Raw genomic sequence first — 14,013 nt, forward strand, 5'->3', positions numbered from 1 at the left:
GCCCTTGTGGAGCACTGGTGCCCCTTTGGGTTTGAGCAGGGTGGCCTCACCTTCCAGGTGGGGATGATTCCTTATCTTGTCTGGAAGGTGATAGCAGAGCACAGGGCCAGGGATGTGGCATCTTGCAAAAGCAGTGCCAGAAAATAGGCAAAAAGGAGGAAAAATGTGGTGGTGTTCACAGGAAGAGATGAGAATCTTGACTCTATGTTTCAGAAGGCTGATTTATTATTTAATGATACATATGATATTAAAAGAAAATGATATATTAAAACTATACTAAAGAATAGAAGAAAGGAGTTTAGCAGAAGGCTAAAAAGGAAAGGAATGGAATGGAATGGAATGGAATGGAATGGAATGGAATGGAATGGAATGGAATGGAATGGAATGATAATAAAATCTTGTGACTGACCAGAGAGTCCGAGACAGCTGGACTGTGATTGGCCATTAATTAAAAACAACCACATGAGACCAATCAAAGATGCACCTGTTGCATTCCACAGCAGCAGATAATAATTGTTTACATTTTGTTTCTGAGGCCTCTCAGCTTCTCAGGAGAAAAGATTCTAGCAAAAGGATTTTTCATAAAATATGGCTGTGACAGAGAAAGGAAAGAGTCTTTGCTGTAGGTGGCGCTGCCAAGGTCTGATTTCAAAAAGGGCTTGTGATGTCCCCAGCCTGCACTGGTGAGGGAAAACAGGCCAGGTGATGGCTGAAATAAGTGCAGCATCTCCAGGGAATGCAGCTTGGAGCAGCTGCCTGGAGATCTGGGCAATTGTCATAAACCTGGAATTCTGCTAGAATTGGATTTCTGGTTGTTACATGGATATGCTGAGAAGGCTAAAAATCATAAATATCCATGGTAGTTATCCATGGCAATTATTTATAATGGTTATCCATCATAAATATCCATGGTAGTTATCCATGGAATTTATTTATCCATCATAAATATCCAGGTAGCCAGTCATTCTCAAGCTTGCTTCTGGGGTTGTTTTCTGGCTCTTTGTTCTGTTGGCCCATGTGGTGTTTGCATTCTCAGAACAAAGAGAGACATAATTCTCTCTGCCAGGATTTTTCCTGGGATTTTCCAGCACAGGCCCAATCTCCTGGGTGTTTTTAAAGGATGTGTCTCCTTGGAGAATGTTGAAGAGGCCATGGAGATGCTTGGCTGTGTTCCCACTGAATCCTTTCTCTCCATCCACCACATCCCCACGTTTGTTTTGCTGCATCTGAAGGTGCTGAGCACTCTGAGATGTGCTGACAACCCCAGGCTGAAAATGGAGTGTAAGACAGGGGATGATGGAGGTGACAGAGCCACCAGCACCATGAAATGTCCCTGTGCCCTTGGTGGCAGAGCAGGCAGAAGCAGAACCCCCTGAATTTGGTGCTGGCAGGAGCTGGGGGGGATTTCTTGCTGCAGGAGGCAGAGTTTGGTTGGGTTTAGCAGCTCTAAGAGAAGGAACTTTGCAGCCAAATGTGGATGTGTGAGGAGTGATCCTTGTTCAGCTGTGCTGAGTTTATCAATGAACTGCTGCTTCCTTTCCTGGAGGTTTGGAGATGATTCCTGGCAGAAATTTGCCCAAATTCAGGGGGCTGAGCTGATCAATGAACTGCTACATCCTTCCATAGAGGTTTGGAGATAATTCCTGGCAGAAATTTGCCCAAATTCAGGGGGCTGAGCTGATCAATTGACTGCTACATCCTTTCCTGGAGGTTTGGAGATGATTCCTGGCAGAAATTTGCCCAAATTCAGGGGGCTGTGCTTATCAATGAGCTGCTTCCTTTCCTGGAGGTTTGGAGATGATTCCTGGCAGAAATCTGCCCAAATTCAAGGGGCTGAGCTCAGGCTGGTGCACCCCAGGGGGAGGGTGGGGACCATGGGGACACTGATCACAGGGTGCTGCTGGTGTCACAGGCAGGCTGGCTTTGACATTTGGGAAAAGAACACCTGGCTCAGCTGTGTCATGGACTGAAATTTTCTCTTCCTGTGTCTTCTCCTTGCAGAGGGTTTTGGTCCAGGCCACAGGCTCTGCTCCCAAAGGGGCACAGATGCAGCAAATCTCTGTTCCCAGAGTGCAGCAGGTTCCACAGCAGGTAATGAACCCTGGGGACACCCAGACAGGTCCCCAGTCCCACTTCTGCAACTCTGCCACATCTAGAAAAATCTTAATTAAAGACTTGTGGGCAGTCACAGAGCTGGCATCACTTTCTCTCCAGCTCTCTCCTCCTTTCTTAGACTGATGACAAAAGAAATTCTCAAGATGTTTGAAGTTTAGGAAAAACCTTTGCTGTAGCAGTTGTCTTTCATGTATTTGAAGATTTGATGGATGCTTTCAACTTAAATTTAAAAGCATTTATTAAATCAAAGTTAAATTAAAATGAAATCCTTTGGTAAAGATGTTTTTAGAGGCAAAATGTTTGGGTTTTTTTTTTAATTAAACAAATTTACTGCCTGCATGTGGCTCCATAGGAAGATTTGGTGCCAGAGAGCCATGCAAGTGTTTTTATTTATTTGAACTTTGCCTTTTCCAGGGCTTGTTTCCTAAGAAACCAGGGATATGTGGTGCTGCTCCATGTGAACAGCAAGTCTGATCCTCTTAATTTTTTTCCTTTAGTGATTTTTTTATTTGGTTTCTCCATTTCATGGGGGGAAAAAAAATTCTGACCCTCCTAATTTTTTTTTTTTGCTTTAGTGATTTTTTTATTGATTTCTCCATTTCAGGGGGGCAACTCCTTCCCTCCCAGAGCAACAAAAAAGGGGCTGGGGTGCAGCTGGGCACTGCCAGGCTCCCCTCTGAAGGAAAAGCTGCAGCATGAGCTCAGCCCTGTTAGTCAGCTCCCAGACACGTGTGCAGAGGAAACCCAGCTCCATTGTTTCCACTTCTCATGGAGCAACCACTTATTTATCTATTTTAACTTGACCTTTGAAAATAAAAACCTCCTTTTCTTTGGCATTCCTAAGCATGGAGGGGAGGGAGGGCAGGGAGGGTGGTTTTTTGTTTGTTTTTTGGGGTTTTTTTTGTTGTTGTTGTTGGTTTTTTGTTTGTTTGGGGTTTTTTTGTTTGGTTTTTTTGGGGGGGTTTGTTTGGTTTTGTTTTGGGTTTTTTGGGGAGTTTTGGGTGTTTTTTGGTTTTTTTTTGGTTTTGGGGTTTTTTTTTCCTTTGGTTTGGTGTTTTTGTTTTTGTTGGGTGGGGTTTTTTTGTTGTTTTTGTGATTTGGTTTTAGTGGGTTTTTTTCTTTGTTTTTGTGGTTTTTTGGTGGTGGCAGTGGTGGTCTTTTTGGTGTTTTTGGTGTTTTGGTTTTTTTTACTTTTTTATTGGGTTTTTTTGTTTGGTTGGTTGGGATTTTTTTTGTTTGGTTTGGGGTTTTTTTGGGGGTTTTTTTGTTTTGTTTTGGGTTTTTTTGTTGTTGTTTTTTGGGGTTTTTTTTGTTGGTTTTTTTTTTGTTTGGTTGGTTTGGTTTGGTTTTTTTTAAAGAAAGCCTGAGTGTCAAGGTAAGGTTGGAGCTGTGCAGTTTAACCAGCAGTTCCTGAGCAATCCCTGACCTCTTGGTGCCTGTTGCAGGTGCAGTCTGTGCAGCACGTTTATCCAGCCCAGGTGCAGTATGTGGAAGGAGGAGAAGCTGTTTACACCAATGGAACCATGTAAGAACCTCCCTGAGCTGTCCCACTCCTCCTTCCACCCCAGCCCCACCATAGCAGGAGGAGGAAGAGGAGGAGCTGTTCAGGTGTTGTGGTGGGTGTGAGGTGGTTTCCAGCCCTGGAGGTGTTGTCCTCAGAGAGGGGTTGTTCTCCAGGGAATCCTGGTCATGAAATTTGTCTGACAACTTTGTGTGGTGCCATGGGCCGCTTTAGGAGTGGAACTTCCAGAGGAAAAAGGGGCTGTTGGAAGATTTTATAGAGTCAAGGAATCCCAGAATGGCTTGGGTTGGAAAAGACCTTCAATCCCGTCTCCTTGCAACTCCCCAACACCTTCCACCATCCCAGGCTGCTCCAAGCCTCGTCCAACCTGGCCTTGGATGCTCCTAGCCTTATCCAACCTGGCCTTGGATGCTCCTAGCCTTATCCAACCTGGCCTTGGATGCTCCTAGCCTTATCCAACCTGGCCTTGGATGCTCCTAGCCTTATCCAACCTGGCCTTGGATGCTCCTAGCCTTATCCAACCTGGCCTTGGATGCTCCTAGCCTTATCCAACCTGGCCTTGGATGCTCCTAGCCTTATCCAACCTGGCCTTGGATGCTCCTAGCCTTATCCAACCTGGCCTTGGATGCTCCTAGCCTTATCCAACCTGGCCTTGGATGCTCCTAGCCTTATCCAACCTGGCCTTGGATGCTCCTAGCCTTATCCAACCTGGCCTTGGATGCTCCTAGCCTTATCCAACCTGGCCTTGGATGCTCCTAGCCTTATCCAACCTGGCCTTGGATGCTCCTAGCCTTATCCAACCTGGCCTTGGATGCTCCTAGCCTTATCCAACCTGGCCTTGGATGCTCCTAGCCTTATCCAACCTGGCCTTGGATGCTCCTAGCCTTATCCAACCTGGCCTTGGATGCTCCTAGCCTTATCCAACCTGGCCTTGGATGCTCCTAGCCTTATCCAACCTGGCCTTGGATGCTCCTAGCCTTATCCAACCTGGCCTTGGATGCTCCTAGCCTTATCCAACCTGGCCTTGGATGCTCCCAGCCTTGTCCAACCTGGCCTTGGATGGTCCAAGCCTTGTCCAGCCTGGCCTTGGACATTTCCAGGGATGGAGCAGCCACAGCTGTGCCAGGGCCTCTCCATTCTTAGAATTTCTTCTTCTTCCTGCCTGCTGTGCCCCATTTTGTGCCTCCTTTTGGCCTTCCCCACCCCAGTTCCTCACAAGGAGCTGCCCTCACTGTGAGCTTGTGCTGTGGGGCTGATTGATCTCATTCCAACAGGGCAATCCCCACTGTGAGAAACAGCTGCTCACTTTTAAAGTTTCAAAGGTTTATTAAACCATAACAAAAAATTGCAGCAAAGAAATTTTTAAAATAAGGAATTTAATAATTTTTTTAAAATAATTTTGTAAATAATTTTTTGAATAAGGAAAAGGTTTTCAGCAATGGGAGTCCCTGTGACTGCCAGCCACATGGCTCATCTACAAAATATCTATCTCTTAACTGGGAGAGCTAACAATGACATTATTTATCTATAACAAACCCTCCTTCTCCTTTTCTGTAAGTCATTTGGCTCAAACAATTAACTCATTTTTGATTCGGATAATTTACCCTTCTTAAAAAAAGAAATTAAAATAATTTTGTATCAGCATCTGTTGATGTGGGCAAGGACAGTAGGAACAGAAAAAAAATTTATTTGGAAATGGAAAAAATGGGATTACAGAGATTAATTTAGTCTCTGTTGGATTAAAGACAATTGAGGAATGATGGAAGTGTGGTGTGGCTTTCTTGTTCCCACTTTACCATGCCTATGGGGTCGACACCCACAACAGGGATATAATCTTACAGGAAAAAATTTATTTGGAAATGAACAAAATGGGATTACAGAGGTTAATTTGGTCTTGCTTTTTAGTTTCTGTTGGATTAAAAGACAACTGAGGAATGATGGAGGTGTGGTATATGTCTTGTTCCCACCTTCCCATGCTTATGGTGTTATGAGCAACAAGAATAATCTTACAGTGGGAACAGGAAAAATTTTATTTGGAAATACACAAAATGGGATTAATTAATAAATTAACAGGAGGTTAATTTGGTCTTGCTCTTTAGTCTCTGCTGGATTAAGAGACAACTGAGGGATGATGGAAGTGTGGTGTGTTTCTTGTTCCCACTTTACCGTGCCTACGGGGTTGCCACCCACAACAGGGTTATAATCTTACAGTGGGAACAGGAAAAGTTTTATTTGGAAATGGACGAAATGGGATCACAGAAGCCAGTTCAGTCTTGCTCTTTAGTCTCTGCTGGATTAAGAGACAACTGAGGAATGATAGAGGTGTGGTATATGTCTTGTTCCCACCTTCCCATGCCTATGGGGCTGCGAAAAACAAAAATAATCTTACGGTGGGAACAAGAAAAATTTTATTTGGAAATGGACAAAATGAGATTACAGAGGTTATTTCAGTCTTGTTCTTTAGTCTCTGGTGGATTAAAGACAGCTGAGGAATGTTTGAGGTGTGGTGTGACTTTCTTGTTCCCACCTTACCATGCCTGTGTGGTTGCTAACAAGAATAATCTCAGTGGCGAACGCAAGGGCTAACCTTTAACACCAGGGGTTTCCTGACACTCATCCAGCTTTCAGAAGCTGTCCAGCACAGATTCCCTCTTCCAGCTCCTCTCTTTTGTCCCCTGCACAGACGAGCTGCCTACTCGTACAGCACTGAGGCGCAGATTTACGCCCCCGCCAGCGCCGCGCCCTATTTCGAAGCGCAGGGAGGAGGAGGAGGAGGAGGAGCTCAGGTGACTACAGCGACATCCTCTCCTACAGCCATTCCCTCTCACAACATGGTGGGCATCACCATGGACATTGGGGGAAGTCAGATCCTCTCCGGCTCGGGAGCCTATCTCATTCATGGGGGGCTGGAGAACTCTAGACATTCTCTGTCTCACACCTCACGCTCCTCTCCAGCAACGGTATGTAGCCCTGCAGGCACCTCGGCTCGGGGGCCAGCAATGATTCCAAAGGGAACTGAAAAGCCTTCAGAAAATTTAACTGACCTGGCATTATCGTTGTTTATGTCTGTAACCTGCCATGAGTGCAAGGGGGAGAATAGACACTGGTGTAATACATTTATTTTTCAGTTTGGATTGTCCCTATCGCTCAGATCGTTGAAATGATCAGCATTAGGGAAGATTAGAGAAAAGAAAGTATTAATCATTCAAATATTAATAAAGGATTACGTTTGATTTGGGTTTTTTCCCTCCCAAACAAAATATTTTGATTTTTAATGATTTGTCTCTGTTTACATCTTCTACTGTAAATTCGTCTCTGTTTACATTTTCTACTAAATCAGACATCTCACATATGCTTACCCAAAATACTGAAATATGTCTTCAGTTGTGAAGAGACCTGAGAAATTCTTCCTTAACCCATTGGATAATTATTATTAATTTCATTTGGAAATGGAGAAAATGGGATTAATTAACAAATTAACAAGAGGTTAATTCGGTCTTGCTCTTGAGTCTCTGTTGGATTAAGAGACAGCTGAGGAATGATGAAGGTGTGAACATAAGTTATGTCCAAGCTGATCATGCTGAGTGCTCAGTGATCAAAAAGCCTTTGTGTATATATCTCCTACACCATTGTGTATTCTGCCCTTGCCATATGTTTAGAAAATGTCTTTTAGGGGTGATATTGATCAAACAGAAATGGTTTAAAGTTCTGATTTCTTTCTTTGGAGTGTGTCCCTCCAGCTGCCAGCTGAGGTGGCAGGTGCTGGAGCACAGCTGGGTGGGACTGAGGGTTCCAGCTCTTCACCCAAAACAGCCTTTTTGCTGTAAGGGCTTTGATTTGGGAATCTCCCAGCCCTGAGCAGCTGCCAGGAGTGCTTGTAGCTCATTTCCTGGGACTGCTCACCTCCCTCTGCATACTTCTGTGTGTTTATGCATTCATATATAAATATAAATACTAATGTAGGTGTAATTCAGGGTATGTAGCCAGAATTTAAAATGTGAGCAGCATCACTAGGGAGAAAAACAGGAGCTGTTGCTGCCGAGAACTAATGTAAATCTGGCCTGTTAAGTTGTTCTTTCTTTTCCCACTGAGTTTTTGAATATAGATTTTATGTTTTTTGAATCTTTGTGCCTTGAAAGGTTGCTTTGATCCTGTGCTCTGCCTTGGGTAGGCATAGGGGAAAAGTCCTTGGTTTGGGTGGAAGAGCAAATGACAGATGCTGAGGTTCTTTTCTTGGGTGAGAATTGTGTGTGTGTGTATTTTAACTGTTCATAGTTAAAAATTAGCACTGGACCATTTGGTTTTTGCTCAAAGTTATTATTTGGAAGCATCACCTGTGTGGGACTGCATCTTGCAAAACTGCACAACTTTACTTTTGGATTTTTGGGGGATTTTTTTTTATGTTGTTGTTGTTTGGGGTTTTTGTAATTTCCATGGTGATGAGCACAATATAAAAGCCCAAGTGGAAAATATGCCAGTAGAAATATCCCATGAATGGATTTAGTTGATGGTTATTACATGAGATAAGGCTGTTCAGCAAAACAAAAAAAAAAAGAGATTTAGAAAGTGACCTTGATGGAAATACATCTGAGATAAATTCACTCTGTTGCATGTACAAATGAGATTTATGAAGGTATTTTAGCACAAAACAGCTGAGGAAGGGCTGGAAAAGGTGGGAAAGAGCCTGGCAGGCACTCCAGGGCTGTGTCTGTGTGTGGCTGTCAGTCCTTCCAGCTCAGACCAGGGTCAGAGGGGGCTGGAGCAGAGCCTGGACTGCTTGGAATTAAATCTGGAGTCATTTGGTTTGGGACCTCAAAGCCCATCCAGTGCCAGCCCTGCCATGGCAGGGACACCTCCCACTGTCCCAGGTGCTCCAACCCTGTCCAGCCTGGCCTTGGGCACTGCCAGGGATCCAGGGGCAGCCACCAGGAGGGATGGGTGGCTTAAGGACAGCAGGGATTGAATCAAATCCATGGGCTGGAATTTTATTTTCTGTTTTAATGTCCAGCCTAAAGAGAGACTGGGAAAGGCTGGTGTTAAAGAGGCCAGATTGGGGCAGGACTGGGAGCTGTGTGGGAGGAAAGGAAAGCAGAGCCAGGGAAGCCAAAGGGTTTTTGCCCTGACCTTGAGGATGGACATCTGAGTGGTCAGTGGTGGGGAAGGAGAGGGATTGGAGGTGTTGAGGGCAAGGAAGGCACCTCCAGAGGAAAATAAAACATTGGGATACTTCAGGATTAGCAGTGGTCCTCAGGAGGCTGAGAAATGGTTGGTATAATTTGTGTGTGCACTAAAGAAAAATCTTCAGATACTTCAAGAAACCTCTTAGGAAACCTTCCCTCTGTGCTGGAACACCAGTGTTCTGCTCCACCAGATGGGCTGAAACAGCACAGGGAACATTCAATGTCTGTGCCAACACTGCACTATTAATCTTCACCTAAATTAGTCTGGACCAAGAGAGGAAATCCTTGAGACCTCCCACAAGTGGGCCCTCAGAGCTCTTCACCTTCCTGCAGAGCTGCTCAAGAGCTTTTGGTCTTTCCCCTGTGACAGTTTTTATTGCAGATGTAAGGTGTCCTTTTGGATGGGACACCTGCCAACAGCAAAAGCCAGGCAGAATCTCTGGGCTTGCCTCAGAGCTGCTGCTCAAACAGCCCCTGAGCAGGCAGAGGAAGGAAATTGGGTCTCCCTCTGCCTCTGAGTCATTTCCTAAAGGCTGTGTCAGCACTCAGGCTGTGCTTCCTCATGGTCCATCACAGTGTGGGGCAGTGAGACCCCACTAATCTGAGCCTGAAATGGGAGAGGTGTGGGGCAGTGAGACCCCACTAATCTGAGCCTGAATTGGGGGAGGTGTGGGGCAGTGAGACCCCACTAATCTGAGCCTGAATTGGGGGAGATGTGGGGCAGCGAGACCCCACTAATCTGAGCCTGAATTGGGGGAGAGCCCCTCCAGAAATGGTTCCACTTTGGGGTGGGAGCCAAGGGAGTGTGCTGGAGGTGGTGCCACCTTCACACCTGGGTGTGGTTGCTGGATGTCACCTCAGAAGCTGGGTCTGATCTCTGCTGTGCCACCCTGCTGTGACAGAGCCTGGCTGTGTGAAGGGCTGGGTTTATCTCAGCCCTGATCTCCGCTGTGGGGTGAGTCAGGGCAGGCAGGAGGCCACGGACACATCATCTGCAGATGTTTTGTGGGTGTGCCCACAAGGTGTGAAATGAGGACAGAGCAGAGCTCTGGCTGCAGGTTCTGTTTCTTTGTCCTGCCTGGGCACAGCTAAGGGGGTTTGGGACACCCCAAATGGGGTTTGGGAACGTCTGCTGGGGACAAACAGGTTCTGCTCCTGCCAGGCTCTAATGTGGGGTTTGGGGAGGTTTGAGGGGTTTTTTTTTCCCTGTAGAGGAGCACTGGAGCTTTGGGACCAGCAGCCATCTGCTCAAGGAGCCCAGGTTCTGCCCCAGCAGCAGAATGGAGAAGACAAGAAGGGTTCAGGAGAGGCTTGAGGCACAAGGCAGCAGCCACAGCTGGGCTGAAGGGGAGCAGGAGGCAGCCAGGGGGTGAGGGGCTCCTCAGGAGCCAGGAGGTCTCACCTTGGCTGCTCTGAGATCAATAGAAAGCAGAACAGGCAGCACCAAATGTTCCAGCCTGGCTTCTGGGGGAGAAATCACCCAACTGAAATCTGGCTCTTCCCTTTGCAGCTCTCAGCAGCAGAGCCCTCACCCATTCCTGTTCATGCACTCTCCTTGCACACCAGTTTAGTTAATTTTTTAGGTTTTTTGACAAAATATGAAGCAGTGACAGTAACCAAGTCATTATTGCCAGCTGTCCTCTAAAAGCCTGGGTCCAACTCTGCAGCCAATCTCTGACCATTCCAGTTCATGCACTCTCCTTGCACACCAGTTTTAGTTAATTTTTGGGGGTTTTTTTGACAAAATATGAAGAGGTGACCAAGTCATTACTGCCAGCTCTCCTTGGAAAGCCTGAGTACAACTCTACAGCCAATCTCTGACCATTCCAGTTCATGCACTCTCCTTGCACACCAGTTTTAGTTAATTTTTTAGGTTTTTCTGACGAAATATTAAGAGGTGACCAAGTCATTATTGCCAGCTCTCATTGGAAAGCCTGAATACAACTCTGCAGCCAATCTCTGCAGTGCATCTGCCTGGTGATGGTTTGCTCTCAGCCGGAAGGGAAAAAGAGGAGGAAAATTGCTTTTTTTTATATAAATAGGCAGTGCTTTTAGTGGAAGATAAACCCCCCCTGGCCTTGCTTTGTCACCCCTGTGGGGATCCCTGCTGTGTGTCCATTTGCATGTCCCAGTAACGCCTCTGCAGCTCCATCCACATCTGTTTGCCTCTTTTTCACCAGCTTGTTGATATAAAGCATTAATCATTCAAATATTAATAAAGAAACAATAATCCTGGCTGTTGCTAACTATCTGATTTCCTTTCTTTTTCCTTTTTTTTTTGTTTTCTCTCTCTCTCCTGTGCACGTTTTTCTTTAGCTTGAAATGGCGATTGAAAACCTACAAAAAAATGAAGGGATTACATCACACAAAAGCAGTTTGCTCAACAGCCATGTAAGTTACAATCAGAATTTACAACCTTTTCCCCTCCTTTGGTAGGAGAATTATTTCTTTGGTGTATTCAACAGCATGAGGCACTCAAAAGCAGCCTGTGATTGACCTGTGCTGCCCAAAGCAGCCCATTCCCAAGGAAAAATAGGCTGCAAAAAGTGCCGTGTGATAATGTTTGCTGCTGAGATGCTCAGGAGTCTGTTATTTATTTATAATAAATATAAATATGTGTTTATTTATTTGGTCTGCCTTGCAATGAAAATTGCTGGCAATCAGATAAACACATTGGAGGAAGTTCTTTTTCCTTTCACTGCAACTGAAACTGGAAAGTGGCTGGAAAATTACTTGTAAATGCAGAGGCATGGCTTGGTGTGAATTGTGACAGATCGCCCTCAGCCAGCACACACCAAAAGCCTCTGAATGCCTTTTTTTCCCCTCTCTCTGTGCCTCAGGAAGCCCATTCCTGTCACAATGCTGTGCTAAATCCATGTGCTGGGCCTCTCTCTCACTGTGCCAAGGATTTCCCTGCTTTGTGTGATATTCCCACTGTTCTGCTGGGCCTTTGCATCCTGATTTGTGGCTCCCATGCAGGAACACTGAGGGTTGAGCACATGCTTGGGTGAGATTTGGGTTGATCCAGGTCATGTTGGTGTCCCTGGAGTTTGTTTTCCCTGTGTTTGGATGAAGCTCAAGCATGTCCTGCACCCATAAATCCCATGCACAAAGTGGTGTTTCTCTGCTCTAACAGGTTTTCTCTGGGTTTGGGGGCTGGTTTGTTGTCATTCTTAGGACAAAAAGTAAAAACATTTGGCTTTTTCACCCTAGATAAATACTCTAAGACAACAAAAAGAACTTTAAACCAGTGTGATTCTTTATTCTGATTTCAAGCTCCAGGCCAGGGCTCCTGGGGGAGCTCAAACTTTATTTCAGCTGGGGGAGAGTGAAGGTTTCTGGTTGTAGCTGGGGAAACACAAACCTGCAGGATCAGGCAGTTCCTGTTCTGAGCATCCCTCCCACCCCAGGCTGGGCACTCCTCAAGTGCTGCACAAGGATTGTGTTGCTCTGCAGGATTTTTCTTGTTCATTGAGGACAAAGTTTGAAAAGAAATCAGGAAAAGGGCAGAGGAAAGAGAGCAAAAGGTAGAAAAGAGATTTTACTGACCACAAGCTGTGCAGGATGGAGTGGGGGCCTCATCCAGCCCCTGATCAGACCTTCCCCACCCTGGTCTTGCAGGGTGGAAGTGCAGAACTTGATGTCCCTGGTTCTAGGTCCTGGTTCATGGTCTGGCCCATGGTTTGAGTGCTCTTACAACCTCTGGAGCAAACAAACTCCTTCCTGAGCATGAGTGACACATCCAGCCCCAGCTGGTCCCTCTGCAGGTGCAGCTCCAGGCACAAGGTGCAGCTCCTGGGCTGAGGAACCCTCCAGGTCCTTGCTGTCCCCAATTTCCTGCTCAGGGAGGCATCTGGGGACATGTGGGACTAAAAAGGGGGATGAGCAGTGCCTGAAGGAGACACAGCACACTGGGGAACCAGGTGAGGCAGTTCCAGAGCTGGAGGAGCTGCAGTGCCATTGCCCAGGGAGGTTCTTTTAGGGCTCCTCTGAGTGAGGCACCGGGCTGCAGTGAGGGACCTGAGCCCATGGAAGGGCACCCTGATGGGAGCAGGAAGCTGGACCAGGATGGTTCAGGTTGGAAAGGACCTTAAAGGTCGTTCTCACTTTATTCCAACCTCCTGGCATGGGCAGGGACACCTTCCACCAGAGCAGGGTGCTCAGAGCTCTGTCCTACCCAGCCTTGGATGCTCCAGGGTTGCTCAGAGCTCTGTCCAACCCAGGCTTGAATGCTCCAGAGATGCTCAGAGCTCTGTCCCACCCAGCCTTGGATGCTCTACTGCTCATGCTCCCAGCTAAAAACACCTTAAATATGACCCACAAATAGTTTCTTTTTTATATTTCATAGAAGTGGCCACAAGGAAACATCTCCAAACCTGCACCTTCAAAAAAAAAAAAAAAAAAAAAGGTTTTTATTTTCTCAGCCAGCCCCATGAGTGGCTTTTTCCACCCTTGGATCGAACCAGGATAAGGTTTTTGTCAATGTTTTTTTTTTTTCCAAACAGTCAGATGGAAATAAAGTTAAGGTAGAAATGAAAATTAAACGTTCCCCTGTAGTGCCAATAACAACCACAGCAGCATATGGCTGTAGAATGATTTTATTGAACCTGATCATGGCATAAACAGAAATAAACTGGGGAATATCTGATTGTTACAACTGAACAAAATTCAGAAAGCAAACAGAAGAAGAGATTCAGATGAAAAGAGTTTTTAATTTTCTCATTTTAAGTGCCTAATATGTTATTAGTTGTGCAGGAAGAACAAAAATCACGATTGGAAAATTATTTATATTCTGACAGATCTCTGTTTTAAGCTCTTTTGTGTTCTTCATAATAAATTTCTAATTCAATAGTGGGAGTTCATATTGTGAAACTCTGCAGTGTTTGAGGGAATATAAAAAGACATTTGCAGGAAAAGGAAGCTGGGAGATGAAGGGAATCTTCTAGAAATATCAGAGATTAGAATAAAAATGCCCAGGATCAAATTTAAATGAGAAGGTTTATCTGTATCTGGATTTTCCATAGCAATACACAACTTTTACTTTTTTTTAAGGTTTAAGGATTAAGATTTAGGGGATAAATAGCTGATGCATGTTCAGTATCTTCCACAGGATTAATAAAATACCTGCTTTAAAAATTTGAAAGGATCTTAAGCAATAATCTCTTAAACATAGGGGATGGGCCAAAATTAACATAG

The 14,013-nt window shown here is 45.4% G+C and overlaps 1 protein-coding gene across 1 annotated transcript in view; it reads left to right on the forward strand.

The window, feature by feature from the left end:
* The window catches only part of RFX2 (regulatory factor X2), a 52,220-nt gene that overhangs the window by 1,694 nt on the left and 36,513 nt on the right, over positions 1-14,013 (forward strand). The window contains 4 exon segments of the mRNA XM_005429505.3: positions 2,002-2,091; positions 3,561-3,640; positions 6,321-6,597; positions 11,134-11,208. Coding sequence (XP_005429562.1) covers positions 2,002-2,091; positions 3,561-3,640; positions 6,321-6,597; positions 11,134-11,208 — 522 coding nt within the window.

Source organism: Geospiza fortis, unplaced genomic scaffold, assembly GCF_000277835.1.
Source record: "Geospiza fortis unplaced genomic scaffold, GeoFor_1.0 scaffold80, whole genome shotgun sequence".
NCBI classification, from domain to species: domain Eukaryota; kingdom Metazoa; phylum Chordata; class Aves; order Passeriformes; family Thraupidae; genus Geospiza; species Geospiza fortis.